The sequence below is a fragment of the Rhea pennata genome, chromosome 7, assembly GCF_028389875.1.
Source record: "Rhea pennata isolate bPtePen1 chromosome 7, bPtePen1.pri, whole genome shotgun sequence".
NCBI lineage: Eukaryota > Metazoa > Chordata > Aves > Rheiformes > Rheidae > Rhea > Rhea pennata.
The window spans coordinates 35,949,281-35,970,642 of NC_084669.1; the positions used below are offsets into that span (position 1 = coordinate 35,949,281).

General features: G+C 38.8%; 1 protein-coding gene across 2 annotated transcripts; it reads left to right on the forward strand.

The window, feature by feature from the left end:
• The first annotated feature begins 525 nt into the window (after nucleotides 1-525).
• SUPV3L1 (Suv3 like RNA helicase) lies at nucleotides 526-19,952 on the forward strand. 2 transcript variants are annotated; one of them, XM_062580012.1, is made up of 15 exons: nucleotides 526-629; nucleotides 6,279-6,356; nucleotides 6,862-6,969; nucleotides 8,532-8,646; nucleotides 9,162-9,330; nucleotides 10,564-10,675; nucleotides 10,983-11,060; nucleotides 12,120-12,211; nucleotides 13,146-13,326; nucleotides 13,804-13,897; nucleotides 14,547-14,766; nucleotides 15,141-15,221; nucleotides 16,638-16,814; nucleotides 18,619-18,767; nucleotides 19,160-19,952. In XM_062580012.1, the coding sequence occupies exons 3-15, from the start codon at nucleotides 6,906-6,908 to the stop codon at nucleotides 19,650-19,652; spliced, it is 2,025 nt and encodes a 674-aa protein (XP_062435996.1). In that variant the 5' UTR covers nucleotides 526-629; nucleotides 6,279-6,356; nucleotides 6,862-6,905; the 3' UTR covers nucleotides 19,653-19,952. The 2 variants fall into 2 exon arrangements, with proteins under 2 accessions (XP_062435996.1, XP_062435997.1); XM_062580013.1 differs by lacking the exons at nucleotides 526-629; nucleotides 6,279-6,356; nucleotides 6,862-6,969; nucleotides 8,532-8,646 and having other exon boundaries at nucleotides 9,275-9,334.
• The last annotated feature ends 1,410 nt before the right edge of the window (nucleotides 19,953-21,362 follow it).

A 21,362-nucleotide genomic window follows, 5' to 3' on the forward strand; every position in this document is an offset into this window, starting at 1 on the left:
AGTTCTGTTCCCCGTGCCATGCATTCTGTGTCAACTCTAAGGGGCGAGTCAGCACACCAGCTTTTGGCTGAAAATTCTGTTTTTCACTAGGAATTCAACTTCAGTCATGTTTAAACCTCACTTCCGAGCCAAGCGGCCCACTATGTAGCCCAAGCCCCCTCACGGAAGGGCGCAGGCACAGGGCCTGTTCCTAACCCAAGCTGTGGTGCTGTAACCCTCCCCCTCGTCGCCCGGTTTCTCGGTGAGTCTCGCGTCGCCCCCGCGCTACGCAACGGCCCCGCCGCCGCCATCTTCTTCCGCCCCGCGGCGGCGCGGTGACGCATAAAGGCCGCGCCGGAGCGGGCGCTGCCCTGGGCTGCCGATGCGGCGGTGCGCGTGGTCGCTGCCGCGGCTCGCGGCGCGCGCGGGGCTCGTCCTCCGCCGCGGCGCCGCCGCCGCCGCCCCCCCGCTGCGGCACGCTGCCGCGCGGCGCCCCGCGGCCGCCGCCGCCTCCTGCTCCTCCTCCGCGGCTGGCGGCGGCGGCGCGCGGGCCCCCGACACCTCCCTCTTCGTGCCCGTGCCGCTGAGGCCTGCCGACGGCGCGCCCGGCGAGGACGTGGGCGCCGAGCTCACGCGCCCCCTCGACAAAGGTGAGTGCGGCGGCCGTTGGCGGCGACCGTTGGCGGCGGCGGCCGTTGGCGGCGGCGGCGCGCGCGGGCCCGGGCGGCGGCGGCTTCCTGCCGTCGTGCCTCCCCCCCCACCACCCCGCCGCCTGCTGCGGCCTTGCCCCGCCGTGCCCGGGGGCGGGAGCCGCAGCTGCCCCCGCTCCGGCCGAAGAGCGGCGGCCGTAGGCGAACGCGCCCTGCGCGTTTCAGCGGCGCGCCGGCGGTGGCGGGGGCTTCGCTTGAGCGTTCGGGCAGAGCAGTAGCCTTGTGGGTGTTCTCGAGCCTTGAGCGAAGAGGGAGTACCTGTGAGTGCGGCCACTGGCCGTAAAAGCTGCGTTAAGAGCTCTCCGCTCTGTTGTTGTTGGTGGGGCTGCTGGGGGTGTCAGGAGCAGTGCAGGAGCCTGAATTTCAGCCTTGGCAGCACGTAAAATAGCGTCTTTCTCAGATGTTTTATTTATCTGTTTTATAGTCTGTTAGGTGTACTTCGTGTCACTTTATTTGACGTTCAGGTTTTGGACTTGTAAGTGGAAACAGCAAAGAAACGGTTTGTTAACTTTTAGATGCTTGATGTTTCTGTTCAGTTTTTGATACTTTTTTATGTAATTATTCCCCAAGAAACTTCATATGCTGTAACTACTCTGTTCAACTTTTTTCTCTTGTTTTAATTATGAGCCGTACGTGCTACTCATTCTTCATCCGTTTCAGTCTTCTGCTTAGGAATAGTCTTATTTATCTAGTTGTGCCAGAATGCCTTTTTCAAAGGCTTAAATAACAAATAAGTTTTAGCTTGCTTTGATATTTGGTAATTCCGAGCATAGTAGGCATAAATGAAAATTCTTGTTTTTATATGCTCTCCTAATCAAGCGTTCAATGAAGTAGTATTTGTATTAACTGCAGGTAAAGAAAGCACGGGAAAATGATCTTAATTTGTTTAGAGCCCACAAGAAAGCAATGCATGACTCCAGCAGCTAAAAAGCCTGGAAACGAGGAGGGGAAATCCTGAACAGGTGTAAGACAAGAAATCTGTGTTGTCTTCAGACTCCTCTCTGAGTGTCACCTTAACTTACTAGTACATTCCTCAGATGATAGTAAATCTGAATGATGGCATCTTACTCATACATAACTATGTGTTTCCTGTATGAGCAAATGAGTAATGTTTGTTTTTTTCCAAAGTTAAAACTAAAATGCTCTGGGAAAATAAGCATAGGCTGTGACTGATCTCTGGTAACTTGTGCTGGGAGAGCAGATTGACTAAAATTATTTACGTTCCCACAAATAAAAATTAAGTGCTTCAAACAGACTGAGTTTGAGTGTGAAGTTCTTTCACGTGAGACCTGTGAGGAATACAATCATCTGGCCACTGCAGTGCTTTGTCTGGCCTGTTGGCCTGTGACTCTCTGTGTGTGGCTGCTACTAATTTAATATTTTGAACTTCAGCAATAATGTTGAAAAGGAAAATCGATGAGACCTTCCTTATCAAATGTCCATTAAAAATAAAATAAATACCCTTCCTCCCACTTTTTTCTTCATTTTGTTCTGACCATGCATTGAATCAGGCAACTATTTGTTTTTGTGATATTTTGACTGAAGGCAGTTGGTTGAATTCCACTGTCCGATACTGAACTAAATTCTGGAAGTAAAGATTTGTAAGCTGAGTATTTACAGGCTTTCTTACAACAACTTTTAAAGAAATATTGTTAATTACAGTATGCTTTGTTCCAGTATGGATCATCTTGTTAACTTGTTATTTGTTGACATGATACGGTAGTCATATATTTCAAGCTAGTCAAACACTGTCAATGTAAGTGAAGCCTTTTTAGAAGCACACTTTTGCAAAGCCAATTTTATAGAAACCTTTATAACAACTGTGCTTAACTCCATGTAGTGGAACTCAGTTTGCAGCTGCATCTTTACGCTGTCTCTTACGATTTTTGTAGGAAGTGTATCATTGAGTGGTGGTGTACGCTTTTAATTCTGGGATATCAAGTGGGTTGTAACCCACTAATTACTTACTATAATTAGCAGATGTCTTGTTTTTGAACTTAACTTACAGAGATTACACCAGAACATGTCTTTCTATTCCTTTCATTGCATTTAATTTGCCTTTCATTGCTTGTACTTTAGCAATGTTACTGGTGTAATCATATAATGATGACATCCTAGCTGTAAAAAGCCCAAGCGAATAGTGTTACGGGAAACAACTGATAGAGCAGTATGAAATTATCACATGACAGAATGGTTTAAGATTTAGGTAGGTGTTTTCTAAACACTTTGTATGATTCCATGCTTCCTTAAACAAGCTGTTTAATACATACAGTTAAGTGGATAGGTAATACATTAGGACTTCATAGTGAAATATCTAAGCAGCAATTGCATAAAAAAATTGAAACTGTGATGCTAAATTTAGAAAGGAAAATGAAAAAAGGCAAGACATCTACTCAAGTGTCTGGTAGCAAAAGAAGAGGGTATAAAGACAGCAGTGAGAGAAAATGAGGATATTATAAAGATAAATGATCTGCCATCAGTACAGAGGGAGAAAGATCAGTCACTGGTTCCATAATATTTAACACTGGGCCTGAATGTTGCTAAATCAGCTGACAGCGCAAATTAGGTCTGGTTTAGATGCAGGCCTCGGGGTGTGGAGATGATGCATTAACCATTTTTTGATAAATTTGAACAGATAAACTGACTCTATGTCAGATCAGCACTTTGTGCAGTGTGGCTTCAGAGTTCTTGATATAGTTGTTGATTTGGAGCCCTAATGGTCAGTTTGCCACTCTGTCTGACCAGGGACTTGTCCTTACTGATGATAAATGTAAGCTAGGAAAGATGAGATGTTGTTAGCCACTCCTGTGTCAGAAACACTAAGTGTTTGAGGAGACAGGTTAATCTTAGATGTGCGAGGTCACTTGGACTGTACGGTGCAAGTCCTCTAATAACTCTGGAGGAATTCTAAATTAAAGCACTTGAACTGCCCCAGTGGAAGTGTGTGGTCCTGTTGAAACTGCCTGTTATGATCTTAGATGCAGGAAAATAAATGAGTGAATGTCCTACAAATAGGACTACTGTCTAAGTGAATAGGATATGTTGGAGGGTAACTGTATACTTTCTGAACAGTGCTGCAGTGTCAGCACTTTTTTATAGAGAACCCTAAGAAAATCCTACTAAGAAATTAAAGTAATTAGGGAGTAAGAGCTAAAAGGAGAAGAAAGGTTAAAAAGGGAAATCTTAGAACAGAAGTAAATGGTGAAAAGGAAAATGATAGAGGCAGAACACATCTCCTGGGTGTGTACCCTGATTGCTAGCTCAGGTAGTAGAAATAGGTGCTATTATATGCAGTTGATTAAAGCTAACGTGGACATACTTACTTGCTCTGCAATGCCAGCCTCATTTTATTTAGATGTACCTTATTGTTAAGGCAAATAGTTGTGCTTAGGAAGGAGAGTGACCTTGAATGTTGAGGGCTGTGATGGTCTCAAGGTTATACTGCCTAGGATAGTAACAAATATTCTGGCGCTGACCTTTTCATCTTGTAGTAAAGCTAGTATGTGGTGAATTTAGATTTATGATTGATGTCACGTTAACTGTTAATAGTGTTCTATACTTTCCAGTCTTTCAGAAGTTCTTACGTAAGCTCTGAAGAGACATTTAGCCTCATACCTTCTTTTAATGCAGTGTCTTCCAATCTCCTCTTGATTTCTGGGCCTTAAAATGTTTTCTGATATCAATACGGACGCCTGTGTAGTAAATGTAAGCCCACAGACAGTGAACTTGATTTTGTGTAGTTACCTCTGCAAACGCTTCGGAAGGAGCCTTCAGGCTGTAAGTTGAAATCTGTTAGTAGACTGCTCAGACCCGGTGTGGAGGGTGAGAAGTCTTTTCAGAATGGGATGTAGCCACTGTTTTTTACTCTCCTGTCTTTTTGCTGCTGCTGTTTTCTGCTTTGTCAGATTCTTCTCATCTGGTGATGTTTTATTATTCAAAGTGGTCTCTGCGCTCTAGAGTACAATTTCTTAGAAAGGAAGGCAGTCTTGCAATTCCATGAGTTGATCTCAAGGGGAGTTTTCCATCTCCAGGCAGAGACTTCAGAAGTAGGGAGTTAACTGCAGAGGGCAGAGCATGGTAGCGTTGTGTTCGCTGACTTGTGCTGGCAAACCAGTGGTGTGCTGCCCTATGTACCAGTCCTAGCCTTTTAAAACGTGAGGTTTCTTGAAATTCAGATCTACAAGGAGTAAGTTTGTCAGCTGCTTCCCACATTGGCTAGATGGAAGGTTTCTGATCTGCTGTAGATGAAAGGGATGCTTTTTTGCCATTGTGATTTAACCAATGTTTAATGAACTAAATTCAAACCATACATTACTAAATAGTTTCCTTGTAGTTTCCTTTGAAAATTTGAGTAATGTTAATCCTAGCTACTTTCAGTATTCAAAGATATTATCATATGTGATATTTTTGAAATATATCTAAAATATTTGATACCTTAGTTTTTCTAATAAGGCTAAAAATTTGAAGTGGTGGAAATCCAGTGCTTACTCTTTCTGTTCAGAATTCACTTAGAAGAATATTTGTTATGGGTACAGAGTCAGTGCACCCAAAGGATAGGCAGAAGTGAGGGGAGATTTACAGGCTGGAGTAGACTCGTTGCTATGCTTGCGCAGTCTGTTGCACTTAGATCCAACTCTAGTGTTTCTTTGATGGGCTAAAGGGAAAACACCGTTTGAGGGGCTGTTAACCCTCAAATTAATTAAATTTTTTGAACTTGTAAACAAATATTATTTTGACTGTTACTTTCTGCCTATTCCACTAGTTTGGACAGGAGCAAAAAATAACAACATTACATGTCACTTGAGCGTCTGGTACTGTGGAGAAGAGTACTGGTGCTGACTTTGTAGTGATGAAACATCCACTAGAAGATGAGGTTGGAGAGCATACCTCAGTTTACAAAGCATTCAAGAAAGTGAGTGTGGGGAAAGTGTTCAGGGAAGGGGTTTATTGATAAGTTTATAATAAGATTCTGTGCAAACAAATCTGATTTGCTGGCAGATGATATAGGAAGAAAGTCTGTCAAGTCATTTTCTCACCTTTATCTTCCTCTTTCCCAGCTTAAATAATGTCTGGTCTGTCTGCTCTTTCTGGAGAATGTATCTTGGAAGCAGTAAGGAGGGAAGTAACTTTCTTAGAGGAGATACAGTAAAAGCTTTCACTGAGTGACATAAGCAGATTTAACCTTCACATTAAAGCCTACTGTTTACTGGTAGGTATAGATAAAAAGCAAACAAAAAACAACCACAAAATTTGCCTGTTTATCATTCTGTTTTGTTACAGGTTAGCTGCAGGTTCTCTCACACTTTCCTGTGTAGTAACAGGGAGAGTCTGATCTTGGATAGTCCACTAGAATGTCCCAATCTTCCTGGCTGTTCTTAGTGCTGTATTTTACGATTGTCATCTTCCACAGAAAGCTTGAATGTTGTTTGTAATTAATCTAGGGAGAAACCGTTCAAATCTCTTCATCATGGCAAAGACCTCCTCCCTCTAAAGTAATGAGACTAAACCATGATCTTCAGGTCAGCAGTGTTTGATTTAATTTTGAGAAAAGGTAAACCTGATAACTCAGTGTTACTCTTTTTCTTGCAGGTGAAGTTCTAAAAAACTTGAATAAGTTTTACAAAAGGAAAGAAATCCAGAGACTAGGAGCAGAAAATGGCTTAGATGGTAAGCAAATGGCCTTCTAAGATTCTTTTTTTTTTCTGCCCCCCCCCCCCATGTGAAATCTGTTTTTTATTGCTGTGGGCATCCACCCAAGGCCCCCTTCTCCACTGTTTAATAGTGCTCTACCTCTGCCTGTATCCAGGCAGACAGGGTTGGATTTCTTTGTCTTTTAGTGACATTTTCTTTTTTCCTACTATTGTAGAGCAACTTTGTCTTCTTCAGACAATTTAAGTCTCCAATCTGCATACATTAACAAACATTGTCATTGAAAGTCTTTATTCACGTACCGCGTTAAGCGGATCTGATCTTTTATGGTTGTTCCCACAGCACAGCTTGCTCAGGTTATCTCCATTGCTAAGGTCAAGTAGCCTTTATGTTTATTTGTGTTATCTCACATTAAGGAATAGATTTGTAGTGAACTACTTTAGGTTTTTGATAGGTTTTTACAAGTAAAGTTTTCTGATTACAATCACATGATTATGCTCTGCTTTTTTCTTTTCTCTTACAGCTCGCCTTTTTCACCAGGCGTTTATAAGCTTTAGGAAATATATCATGGAATCCAGTTCTGTGAGTGCTGATTTGCATATTATTCTCAATGATATATGCTGTGATGCAGGCAAGTATTGGGAGTACTTGTAAAACAAAATGCATGTTTTATGAATTTCTTTGTTTCTAACTTCTCTGCTTAACTATCTTCCTGTGTAACTTTTCCACTATACTGTAATAAAGATTAAAAGGTCATTCCACTTTCTCTTTAGAAACATTTGTGCCCAGCCTATGGAATATTCTGTCTTTGAATCTTCCTAAGTAAGCTAGTAGAAGCCTGTTGTTTTATAGTGACTGCTCATTGATGAAATGAAAACTACTGTTCAATATATTCCTTTCAAATTTGGTAGTCACTAGAGGGCACTTCGAGAGCATTCTCCTGTTTAGGTGACTTTAAAAGCTTGGGAATACAGCTCTGTAACTGTTCTGTTTCTGTGTAGCACTAGTAGAAATGAGTGTTATTTGCTTATTGCATTGTGTGTTGTAATTAACTACACCTAACTGAGAGGATATGCTAGTTGGTAGTAACAGAAATAGCTTTCTCTAGAGCTTATAAGCTTCTGAACTTCTGTTTTGGTACTATGTGTATGTTTTTAATAATGGTAATTTAAAGGCTGTAGTGCCTGTAGATTTCACCTTAAAATGTAAATGTGTAGATTTAAAATGACTTCAAATTCAAGATGGTTTAGAAGTATTTTAATATTTTATCTGCATAGAATCTTTCATATGAAATCCTTATTTACCTGTCTATGAGTATTACTTAGATCCTTTAAAATTTGCTTACATAGGAGTATAAAGGATGGTTTATTGTGGCAGTTCTAACTTTTAAGTGAACTTTGCTTGTGATTAATATGATAATTAAAATACTACAAAATGTAAGTTATTCACAATAATTTCTGATTTATTTATTCAATACTAATTCTTAATGGAAAAGAGATTACTGATTGTTTGGAGGCTTAGATGATAACATTTATTTGATCTAGGTAGTTCTTTGAAATGCTATGGAGGCTGGACAATCAGTGTGTGGCCTTAAATGAGACCTTTAGGTCTATGTGTCTGCTCTGCAAACATTCAGAACAGCGTGTACTGAAACAGAGTCTCTCTTTTGAGTTGACTTTCTTTCTTATTTTTTCTTTGCTGTCCTAAGCACTGGGGATTTACAGTTCCGAACCAGATTTCCCAAGCTTTAGTGATTAAGGAAGCTAGAAGTCCTCTGCTTATCTCTCTTTATACATAAAACCATTTTAGAAGTTTTATTTATTTATTTATTCCAAGGCATCGTGTGAATTTAGGAAGAAAGCTAAGATCATCTTAGGACAGAAAAGCTATTTCTCGCCCAGATTTTCCATAGCCTCTCATTTAATTTAGAAGTTCTATGGGTATGTAGGCTAGCTGGAGTGAATATACAGAAATATATCTTTTGTTTGCTATTTTGTTTGTATTACAGTGCTTAATGAACTCATATATTTGTGTTAGTTTACTTTTCTGTTGTTGAGATAGTTATAGACCACTGTAGAAAGCCAGAAGTTGAAAGCATGTGGTGGGAATAGTTAACGTTATTATTTTTAAGTTTATGAATATGCATACCTTCAAACCAGCGAGCATGCAGACTTAAAAGGGTTTATCTTCTAGGTCATGTGGATGATCTCTTTCCATTTTTCTTGAGACATGCAAAGCAGATTTTTCCAATGCTGGATTGTATGGATGATTTGCGCAAGATCAGTGATTTAAGATTGCCGCCCAACTGGTCAGTGTTTTTTACTGTCACAGAATTGCATAGACTGTGGACTTAAGCTTCATGATATGTATCTTCCATTTCATGTATCCATCTGGTTTTACAATAAATTGTCTCAGAAATTCTTATCTTTGTTACAAGATATGCCGCAAACCTGTCTTGTGGCCGTATCTGGGAAGCAGTGCATCAGAACATTAAAATGTTAATATACTCTTAGAAACACTGCAGTAGCGAGAAATCACTCTGCACGTGTCATGAATTAGAAAATGAAATTATAAGACGTGGTAGCCTCTTTGTACTTTCTGTTTAAGAACTTAATCCTTCTGCTTTTACACGCTCCAAATATCTATTGATAAGGAACTGTGTAAGTTAATTTGGAATTTCACCTAACTTGGTATCCAGAATGCCAAATTGAATACACATGTTAAACAAATCTCTCTCTCTCTCTCTCTCTCTCTCTCTCTCTCTCTCTCTCTCTCTCTCTCTCTCTCTCTTTTTCTTTTTCTTTTTCCTTGGTATGTTTTTAGGTATCCAGAAGCCAGGGCTATTCAAAGAAAAATAATATTCCATGCTGGTCCTACAAACAGTGGAAAAACTTACCATGCTATCCAGAGATTTTTATCAGCAAAATCAGGAATATACTGTGGTCCACTAAAACTTCTGGCTCATGAGATCTTTCAAAAGAGTAATGATGCTGTCAGTATGTTATATTACTTACCTGCATCCTTAATACTAGGATGGTCTTGTGAATGCATGCTTGTAAAATGTTGTAGTTGCTTAAGGTAGTCTGTGAAGCAGTGTAGCTTTGCGTTGCATTGCTTCTTGTTTGTGTGAATACTGGTAGCGCGTTTCTGTGTGAGGCCCGCAGAATGGAACGTGACTTTCTCCAGAGCACGTCCCCTGTGCTCGTCCCTGTAGCCTGGTTCCATGTTTCTGTGGTGATTTCTCCTTCCCTGAGTTTGGTTAAGCTGTGCTGTTAGCTTTTTCCATGTGGAAGCTGTTTTCTTTTCTTTTTTTTTTTTTTTCTTTTTTCTTTTTTTTGTCTATTACCTTTGCTTTAGCATGTACTCAGGTAATTACCCTTGCTTAACTCTCTTCCCTCTTCTACTTCAATGTTTAAGTACATTTTACTTTGCCAGATAATAAAAAGTTTTGCAGCTTCAGATGAATGAGTTGGTGAACACCAGTGCCCTGTTATTTCAGATCCCTAGAGGAAGCTTTCATTAGTACTTTCTTTTGCCTCCAGCATCTCTTTGAAAGCTTTTCATTAGTGTGTTTCCATCTGCACAGAACAAAGCCAGTTTTAAAGCATCTCAGTAGTATATCACATTAGTGCAGCGTAACATGTATGTGCAGTAGGATTTATCAAAGGATCTTGTGAGGCTCGACCAGAGCTCCTTGGTGACTCCGCAGATGGCTGTCGAGTAGGGATGAGCAGCCATCTGTCTGAGATAGTCGGAGGCTCCTGCTGTCTCTCTCAGCTAAATCTTGTGAACTGTTACTGTGCCAGTCCAAGGTAGGAGGTGAGACACCTGCCAGGGCAGTAACTAAATGAATGGGGGAAGAGTGGAGCTTGCAAGGCTGAGCCTTGCTTTATGAGCCGCTCTTCCGATAGTTTTGTTGCAGATGTGGCAGTTCTGAAGTGCTGAAAGAAAGATGCAATCTCTTGCAGGAATGAGGGAGGGGGAAGAGGTGGAGCTGGCATCTAGTAACAGATACTACCTCTTTGTTATACTGGTACTTCAGTCTGACAGAGCTTAAACATAGGGCACAAATGTCAACAGGCTGAGTAGCTATTCCCTGGGTAACTTCTGTTATTGAATTTTTTGAAGATACTTTAAGAATCTCTTCCTCCCCACCCCACCCCCCTTGGTGGAATGATTCGGTTATATTCAAGAAATTTAATGTGAATTTTCTGACTTTCTTTAGAATGTGCCATGTGACTTGGTGACAGGAGAAGAGCGTGTGTATGTCAATGAAGATGCCAGACAAGCTACACATATTGCTTGTACCATTGAAATGTGCAGCACAAGTACGCCTTGTATGTATGCACGACTGTTTTGCTCACATCTACTGCTATCTTTACATGTGTTGCTGCTATCAAGTAATCTCCTATTTAGTAGCTGAGCTATACCTTTTCACTCTTATTTGAACAATTCCTGAGATAAGTTAGAACAGTTTTAATAAAACCTGGATTGTCTCAGATTAGCTTTCTGATGGTAGATAATTAACTTGATATGAGTAACTTTCTATAGAAAGCCTCTGAGATGCTCCTTCCTGTTTAGTACTGCTGTTCTAGATGTTCTTCCTTGCTTGGCACATAACTTTTTTTTTGGTTTGTTTTTAAGATGAAGTTGCTGTGATTGATGAAATTCAGATGATCAGAGATCCTGCTAGAGGGTGGGCTTGGACAAGAGCCCTTCTAGGTAAGCCTGTCAGTGCTGACAATTAGTAGTTTCTAAATGACATATTAAATTCAAACGTAGAACTCAGCATATTGAAGTGATTACAATGTGTGACGCAAAATAAAAGTGAGTATTTCTTCATACAATTCAGTTCTCTGTATGACAACAAGTTACTCGTCGTGTTGCTGACGGAATGGTTTTGAAAATTTTATTGTCTTAAGTTTTGCAGATGCATTTTTCTAGGCTTGGTTATTACAGAGTCTATATTGTCAGACTATGCTGTCCTTTCACATTGAGTATTTTCTAGAACTATTTTTTGTGCAATTAAAACTATACAGTTTTCAGAGTTAATTTTAAGATCCTATTAAATAATGGTAGCATGGCAAATTTTTACAGCATTAACAATGCTATAAATTATGAGCTATTTCAAATAGCTCACTTAGAGCATTAATCTATTAAAATCTTATGAGAGCAGTTTCTTTTGCTAATTTTGTAATTTTTCAAGAGGAGCTCTGAAATTAATTTTTACCTAGATTTTTCATCAGAAGTTTAGAATCAGATTCTCCCACTCCACTGCTTTGATGCTGAATTTGGCAGGATGATTTGTCACACTTCAGCTACCTTTTATTTTTAACCTTTTACCATTGTGACTACTTTAAAGATGTGTTCATAATTTTAAAAGATCATGCAGAAAGCAAAGCTTTCCAGTTCAGCTGTGGTTGGGGAGACAGCAAAGCATGAATAAATAGAACGTGCAGAAAGTTTTACTCCATTTATTCAGTGGCTGAGGGTACCTATTGTTTGAGCTGTGAAGATGCAACCAGGTATTTACAGCTCAGATGGTTGTGGTACCAGATTTCTAAACGCCTGATGAGATCAAGAGTAACACCAAGGACGCAGTGTCTTGTAGGGGAAGTTTTGGTATTGGGGTTTGAGAAGTTGAAGGAGACAGAATACAGTCCTTGCTGATGTGTTCAGAAAGCAAAATGTATTCTTTTTGGTAACTGTTAATGTCAGGTAGAGTTGCTGTGTATATACATATGTAACATTTTGCACTTTATTTCATTGGATCTTGTTCAGGGCTCTGTGCAGAAGAAATCCATGTTTGTGGAGAAGCTGCTGCTATTGAGTTGGTGACAGAACTCATGTACACTACAGGGGAGGAGGTTGAGGTAGGTTTTTTAATTCTGTAATGTTACAGACAGACAACATGAGGTGATTCTTGTCAGAAAACAGGCTAAAATAAAAGCTTTTCTTTGGGGTATAACTGATCAAAGCTATTCTTGCAGGGGTTTATTTTGTTAAAATGTTGCTCCATTCCTGTTAGTCAAAGGAGATGCTGCTAAGTTGGAGTTTTTGATGGTCATTTCTATTTTGATTTTTTTGGTCACAATGTTTTGCCTTTAAAAGGTAACTGCTCTGCTGACTTCACCTCAGGGAACACTGCAACTGTCCAGTGGCTTTCTGTGCAGTTCTGTTCTTCCTGAAATACACAATGGCCTCAATTTGCTCGGTTTACTCTGTCTGTTATTCATTCCTCATGTGACGAGGAAACTTGTTAGAAGGGCTAAACCACCAGAAGAAAGTGATTGAAATATCTCTCCAACGCAACCTTAGAGTCAAAAAACTTGTTTTTCTGGGAAAATTCCTTTCTAAAGATTATTTAACAACATAATTTTGGTAGTGCAGCCTGCATGATTTCCAGGTGAATTAGCTGTAGCCTTACATATCCATGCTTCATGGGACTCTCCCTCTAAAGAGGACAAGTACTGCATTCAAGTGACTGAATCAGTGAAAACTGTCTCTCAGTTCTCCCAAGGATTGCTTTGACTGTACAGTAGTCTGTATGCTTCTTCCCTTGAATCTAGTTTATATGTAAAAAAGCTTAGTTCTCTGCTTCTTGAAAAGGCCTTGGGCAATCCTGCAAATACATGGTTTTTGATTACATAAGATGTATGTCATCTTTTCCCCGGTACTAATCACTTCAGAATTATAAGACAACTTTTGGTGTTGCATTCAGTTGTAATTTTTAGCACATTAGCTGAACTTTTGTATGAATTTTACATAAAAAATATCTCATCTTTCACAACTGCTCTTTAATTCTAGGTTCGAAACTACGAGAGACTCACTCCTCTTACTGTGTTGGATTATGCCTTAGAATCTCTAGATAACCTCCAGCCGGGGGACTGCATTGTGTGTTTCAGTAAGAATGACATTTATTCTGTCAGCCGACAGATTGAAGCCAGAGGATTAGAATGTGCTGTCATATATGGCAGTCTGCCACCAGGTAAAGAACTCCTCCTTTTTTTTTTTTTTTTTTTTTTTAACATATATGTGTATGTGTGTGTATATATATATATATATATACACACACACACACACACAAGTATGTATGTATTCTGTTTTTTGCTTCTTTATTTAAATTTTTTTTAAATGAAACAGTACAAATTTTCCAATTTTTGCATCAGGATATGAACTTATAGAAAGTGAAACTCTTTGACTGGTATTATAATCTTGGGGTTGTATCTTCATTACTTACTTAATATTGTTCTTCAGTTAGTTTTAATTAAATGAGGCCTGTTCACAGCTCTGGGGAAGGTTTAAAAAAAACAACAAAAAATGCTACAAGCCACAGCCAAGTATCCAAAAAAAGGAAAAGCAAAAAAAATTTTCTCAACCTACTACAAAGTCATTGAGTTTAGAGATGTGCTATCTTTATATTACAAGAAGTTTGCTACATGAAATGTTTATCACACCCTTTTAGGAACAAAACTTGAACAGGCAAAGAAATTCAATGATCCTGATGATCCATGCAAAATTTTAGTTGCTACAGATGCGATTGGAATGGGACTCAACTTGTAAGTAATGCTTATTTTTGGGGTGATACTTGCCTTAGTTTCTTTACTTGTTTCCCCTCAATTTGTTTAATTTATTTAGATGTCTGTTATGTCTAGAGAACATTTGCAATGCATATGCTTTAATTTGAAGTAGTCATTGATTTGATTGGGTAGATCTAAGCTTTAATTCTAAAACTGATTTTTTAAGAGGTAAATGGTTCACTTGGCCTAATCCTGTATGAGATCAAGCACTGTCAAGGTAGTTTAGATTCACTGGGGTTAGGTGGGCTATGGTGACAGAACACGAGTCCCTTGCATTGAGAAATGTAGGGTAGGGCCAGTCCAGCTTCAGATGCATTAAATTGGTAAAGGTGATGCAATCAGTGCTATACGCTCTGCTGAGGCAAATGATGAATAGCCTGGGACCGTATTAGAACAGGACTGATGTATCCTGTGACTAACCAGCAGTCTTATGCTGCCCTCTGAGAATGCTGTCTTCATGGTAAAGCAATTCCTTTGGTCTCTTAATTTGTGGAGGGGAAATTTTTTTTTGTTTGTTTGTTTTGTTTTTGTTTTTTAAAAAAGCAAGCTTTCACTCTTCTGTAGTAGGTTGTGTATTGGAAATAATTTGCAAAATTGATTACTCTTTGTTTTTGTTCAAATATTTCAGATGTATAAAAAGAATAATTTTTAACTCTATAGTGAAGCCAAATATCAATGAAAAGGGAGAGAAGGAAATAGATTTAATTACAACCTCTCAGGCTCTACAAATCTCGGGTAGAGCTGGGCGTTATGGCTCGTCTTTTAAGCAAGGAGAAGTCACTACGATGCATCGAGATGACCTGCTGCAGCTGAAGGAAATTTTGAGTGAGCCTGTGCGGCCTTTGAAGGTGAGAGCTTAGTACTCAATTTGTACAGATGTTCTTTGGAGCTATGCTGCTATAACCTGATCCCAAATTATTATTCTTTGTGTCTGTTTACAATGAAGCAACAAAAATTGATTGTGTCGTGCCAGAGTGACTTGGAATATAAGGCACATTTACAGGATTCATAGGCCTTGCAATGTTTTAATTTATATTGAAGCTGATCTTCTGAGAATTGAAAGCTCAAATATGGAAGTCTTTAAGTTCCAGATAAGTGTCCTGAATAAATTGGATTCTGTAGGATACTTTATTTTCTTGCATTTTATCCTTCTATTTTTTTTCTTGTGCACTAACTTAAAGATGTTGAAGAGTAATGAAAAATTTCTTTATTTTCCCTTTAGGCAGCTGGCCTGCATCCTACTGCTGAGCAGATAGAAATGTTTGCTTATCATCTACCTGATGCCACCCTCTCCAATCTAATTGTAAGGATGATTAAAAATAGCTTTTGGTTTAAAAATTGAGCATACTTACAGGTGCTACTTTCCTACAGACACACACGCTCTCTCTAAGAACCTAATATACAGCTCTGTGTATCTTTAATTAATCAGATTGTTCTTTTTCCTGCAGCAGTGTTTGTAAATACATTTCGAATGATTACCTTCTTCATAACATAAGAAATCTGAAAGCCTTCAAAGTGTGCAAATGTGTGTACATGTGTTGAAGAGTATCTGACGCAAGAACCTTCTCATTTAATTTTTCTGTATTTTAAAAGTAAACTTCTTGGTCTGAGGCTGATGCCCTAGAGATTAAAATTTTGATAACTTCATGTGAAAACTCTTGGAAAACTGAGAGCTTTCTGTCTGTCTGAGAGCTACTTAATTATTTTTTCTGGTTCTGTGGATTTTATGGCAAAACAATGTTCGCTTAAATTAAAGAAATGCATTTTATGGGATCTACATGGCCGTGGTTGCTTGGGACTGGCAGTAGAATTTTTGTAAGTGTTTAAATATTTTAAAGTAGAAATTAAACTTCTAAGACCACATTAGTATTGATCTGAGAACTTTTCAGAACAATTTTCATTGATTTGAATGCATATGATAGTTCTTTGATGTCCTATTACTTAGGAAAGTGTATGGTTTCTAGCCCCCAGGTGAAAGATTATACTCAGACACATCTTGGAAGAGTTAATTGTTAGAGTAATAGCCCACCTTTAAGTTTAACTTTTTAGAATTTCCATAAGATTAAAAATGTGTCAGTATTGGTCTCTTAAGTATTCAGTCACACATTTAATTAAACTCAGTGCTTCATTAATGATCACATATACACTAGAGAGTACTAATTTTGGGGACCCATAAAAATTCCCTTGTGCAGTGGCATCTGCAGTTTTGCTAAGCATTGCGTGTTTCAGGTATTCTTTGAATGCTTCTGTTGCAACAGTGTATTTATTTTGTGATGCCTATCTTCCTAAAATAAATCTCTGACCTAGAAGTAACTCAACTATTGAATGTTATACTGTAAAGATAGCTTTTGGGGTCATGCTAAGAGATAAACCTGGAACAAGTTTTAAACATAGAAATAACTGGCTCTGATGTTCTTTGTAGCTAAAATCTATGCTTCTGGAATATTGTGTTGGATGCTTAGATTAATTGAAAATGCTTAAATAAAGCATAATGCATTATGTCCTCCCCGATCCTATGTTAAAGAATTTAGTTAAAATCCTGTTAGAAGTGCAGAGGGATCTCCTCCAAATTTTTATTACTATAGGTAGAATTTGATTATTTGAATTGTTCTTTCAGTATCATTGGACTTTGAAAAACCAATCATTACTTGGTTTGGTTAATAGGTTTAACAACTCTCTTTTGTAATAACATACTCTTCATTTGCTTTTGTTTTCACAGGATATTTTTGTGAGTCTCTCACAAGTTGATGGACTCTACTTTGTCTGCAATATTGATGACTTTAAATTTCTAGCGGATATGATTCAGCACATTCCACTAAATTTGCGATCACGGTATGTCTTCTGCACTGCACCCTTGAACAGAAAGGAGCCCTTTGTGTGTACAACATTGTTAAAGGTCAGTTGTTCCCCCTCCCCGAAAATATGGCATTTATATTGGACTAAATGGGTCTTGATACGATGAGGCCGTGTCTAGTTTTTATGTTTATCACAAATTTGGTCGTTAAATCATTTGAACGTATTTTTATATTTCTACTTGTGAGCATTTTAAAATAACTGGAGGTATATATTTTTTTCTTTTTTAATATTTGGATTCTTTACCATTTTCATTGGCTGAAGCTTTTCACTTCTGAGATTTGATTCTCATTTTGGGATATAAATTAAAATTTGTAAGCTTTTCTGCTCTTTGGCTCAGAATCCTACTGCTTTCCTTGCAGGTGATCATTGAACTTTGGTGAGTGGGAGGGTCAGAATTTTTTGTCACTTGAGAACAATTAAGTTTTACACTAAATTTTTCTAAAACTAGTCCTTAAAAAGGAGATACCACTAATCCAGGTTGTAGCTAGAAGAATATGGGCTTGAATATGATTTCTTATGTTGTAAGTTAATAGAATTAAAACTTCACAGGACATAGTGCTGTAGTTTACTCTCTGAATTACATGAGTTCAGTTCTCACGCCTGGCTGAACTGTTCTCCACTGTACCCCTGGAGTGATTATTTTGAGGAATTTGTAGTCAGATGACTTCAGTTTTTCAGGATTAAGACTTTTGTTCAGGGCTGTTACTTGTTAGACACTATCATCTTTGTCCGCTTTTAGACTATATTAAACACTTTTACTATAAAACATTATAAAAATTTAACTGCTGTGTTGTCTTCATGTCACAGATGTTCAATAGACCTGTACTTTTCAAAAATAACTAAATTTCTTTAAAAATTAGATGACTGATTTAAAGAGTTTAAAAATTGTGCCTCATTGAGAAAATACTGAGCACTGAGATCTGAAGTAATGTAGGTGTAGAGGGGCCTAACCACTGTCAGAGGGAACTAGGCTGGTAAAACACCCGTGTGAATTTAGGGCTCATTCCATGCTGGACAAAAATCTCTAATATTAGCCATTTTGGAACTAGTTACTCTGTCATTAACATTTCTGAAAAATTAAATATTATTTGACTTATCTGTTAGTAAAAGAGCTGAGATGTTTAGGTTTCAGGAGGGCTGATTTCTATTACAGAGTAATCTTTTTTTGTTTTTTGAATAATACATTTCCTAAGTCAGGCAACAAATATTTAACATCACTTTCTCAACCCATGAGATTCTGAAATAAGAGAATTAGCAGAATATGAGCAGGAGGAGAAGAGAGAGACTATCTGATTCACTAGATGAAATCGTCTGCCTTCAAAGTTCAGTTTTTCTGGATAGCTCCAGACTTTGGTGCTTAATTCTGTGCATGACCCATGGACAAATTGTGTTAATGAGGCCTAGAAAAGAAGAGGCAATTCCTGTGTTGAGGAATTAAGTAAAAGCATGTGTGACACTTACAGTGCGTAAGATGAAGGAGATATTTTTTGGAGTATTCTGTGTATACAGACTCAAGGGAATTTAATTCACTGACGTTTTGTTACATTGGTTGATCATTTCTTCAGTAATAAACTGGCCTAAAAACGTACACCTAAGGGCGGACTCTTCAATTAGTACTGTGCTGTACGGGTTGAAGCTCACCTTTGCTAGTATATAACTGTCTAAATACAAACTCATGTTCTGTCAGTTAAGAACATGAACAGCCTGTTTGTTTATAAATTGCATGAATAATGGAATTCCAGAAAGTAAGTTCAGCTTTGTAAATAAATGCACTGGAAAAAAAAAACACACAAAACTTCTTTCCTTACTAACTGCAGATTTGTCTGAATCCACTTGTTTTCCAGTTTGCAAGACAGTTTAGTAGAAATGAACCTTTGACGTTTGACTGGCTCTGTCGGCACACCAAATGGCCACTAGCCCCGCCAAAGAATATCAAGGAACTTGTGCACCTCGAAGCTGTTCATGATGTTTTTGACCTCTATCTGTGGTTAAGGTATTGCCTTTGCACTTGGGAATTATTTTTATTTTCTCCTAATATGTGTGATTTAAAGTCCTAGAAAAATAGCATCTTCAAGCCGGTATGGATATGGTGCAGTATGGGCTCCTTTGCTGGCCCTTTAGAGAATCTTAACAAATGCTGGTGTAGCCACTTGGTGGGGGAAAGTCGTGGGTTCTGCAGAGAACAGTTAAAGGGACTGACAGAGAAAAGAGTAGAAACAAGGGGCCTCTGGACTGCAACAGCTGAAGTGTGATTTAAAATAGTGTTTGTCCTATGTAACATGTAATAAGGTTGTACTTAACACAGTATATATCTGATCTTCATCTCAGTCATTAGTTGTGGGGTGAAAAGGTTTAATTGTGTGCTGTTTTGTTTCACCTCTTCAGTTACCGCTTCATGGATATGTTCCCTGATGCTGCTCTTGTAAGGGATATTCAGAAAAAACTAGACAACATTATACAAATTGGTGTCTGCAACATCACGAGGCTGATTCGGGCTTCGCAGTCTACTGCTGCTTCTGGAGCAGCAGTAGCTGTGTCAGAAGAATTTCCTCTTTCAAGGACTAAGAGGGATACCAGGCTGATGTCAGACCTTCAGGGGGGAAAATCTACAGTGCAACTCCCTACTGCGCTGGAGGCTCCAGGAGAGAAAAGAGCAAAGGGCTTGAAAGCCTATAGGTCCACTGCAAGGCAGGAGGACGTGAAAACCCATGGACGTGGATCTCTTGCTGACAGATTGCTGCGTGAAGGACTTCTAACGCAAGAGATGCTGAGACAACTGGAGAGTGAGTGGCAGGTTCAGCACAGGAATGGTAGATATAGCTCTAGTGCAAAAAGAGATCAGAATAGTTCGAAGGAAACAGGGAAAAAGAAAAAATAATTCTGTTTAGTTTTTATCCATAAAATAAAACTATTTTAATAACTTGACATTTCATGATTACACTGCTGCAGCTCTTTAATGTTTTTCCTTCTCTTGTGACCAGTTGCATGAAGCAAACACTCGGAGGAATGGACTCATGTAAGGTTAGAGGCCAAAAATTGCTTTTACCAGCCAGCTGTACACTGCAGTCATAGTGTTCAGCGTAAGTGTATGGTATGATGCTATGTGAAAATTTGAACGTAATGTCGTCTTGCAAGATACCCTTGCAGTGCTAATAAAGGTCAGCTATTTCACTAGTAATGAATTAGCTACTCATTCCACTCTTTCCCAAAGGGCAGAGTTTAACAGATAACGAACAGGTAATGAACAATCTGAGAGGAAATGGGGGTAGAATGGTGATAAGAGTCATGTGCCTCCAACCTTTGTGTCCTGTGAAAAAGTGAAAGGAGGCAAAAAGTATTTGTGTTAATGCTTTGTGGCATGATGAAATTCTGGTCACAGGAATGTTTGGATAAATTCCAGTTCTGTCATCTGAAGGTAATTACTAAAGAAAAGCAAAACCTTTTCTTGCTCTTTAAATTGTGCTCCTTCTCCTGGGAAATCATCACCACATTGATTCAGGCAAAGTGGGTTTTTGCTGGTTTTTTATTTTGTTTTTGGATTATGATTTTGGGGGGAGATGTTAGAGGTATAGATATAATTTAATTCACTTTTGAGGAACTCAGATCTGTTTCTCTCTGGTACTTCTAATTGTTTTACACAAATGACTTTGTTCTGTTACTTTATAAATGCTCCCTTGCTTCATATTCCAGTTGCTCTGTGATACCTGAATTTTAAGGGGGAATGAAGTATTTAAGCTCAACTGACATTTTAAGTTACAGCTTAGAGGTTGATGCTTGTGACATGAGTATCCTCACATACTTGTTTTATGGTGGTTAGCATGAACTTAAGTGCTTAGCACATGGAGGAAGGTTTAATTTGTTGGAGCTAAGTTCTCAGCAAACTCACTTCTTCAGGTTTTTCTGATAAGAGTTACTGCATGCTGATTAAGGCAGTGCAACACCAGACTATACATGTTTCATACACATGCAGATGCTCGGTAGCCCTGATATTTGTATTTAGTGGAAGCAATTCTAACATACGCCTGTGAGAGATTGTGGAATGGAAGGAATCAGATGCTGAAACTTCTGTGCTAATTCTCAAAAATGGATTTTGGCAGTGGGACGTGTTGCTATGGCTGCATAAAGAGAATGTATGTGTAGCCACTGTGGTTGGCTGTGCCAGACTGTAGATATTGCATGTGTTAATGTTGAGATACTTGAGAAAACCACGTAGAATTTCACTATATCAAATATCCGCTTTCTAAAATGGTCAGACGCGTACCTCTGCAGATTGAAGGTTTGTGCTAAATCTCCTTCACATTCCTATTATGCTTCCTATAGGCTATGTCACATAGCATCAATACTTTAAGCTGCTGTTCATAAACAAGCCTGCAGCAGTTTGAACGCATTGAGTTTTTAACACCTGTTTTCAGTGCATTTGATATACTCTTTCCCCATTATTCACTAAAATGAAAAAAAAAAAAAAAAAGAGCTTTTCTGGTTCGTGTGATGTCTTCAGTGCCAGACTGGTGAGAGGGAATGTTTTTAGATCCTTCTCTTGCAAAGCCTCCCCCGAGGAAAACCACACAGCTTTGTTAAGTTGTGATAT

Coding starts and splice junctions, on each gene's coding strand:
- SUPV3L1 (XM_062580012.1), top strand. CDS start 6,906: ATGGAATCCAGTTCTGTGAGTGCTGATTTGCATATTATTCTCAATGAT. Junction 12,212..13,145: donor CTACAGGGGAGGAGGTTGAG/GTAGGTTTTTTA, acceptor CTTTAATTCTAG/GTTCGAAACTACGAGAGACT. Junction 13,898..14,546: donor ATTGGAATGGGACTCAACTT/GTAAGTAATGCT, acceptor CAAATATTTCAG/ATGTATAAAAAGAATAATTT.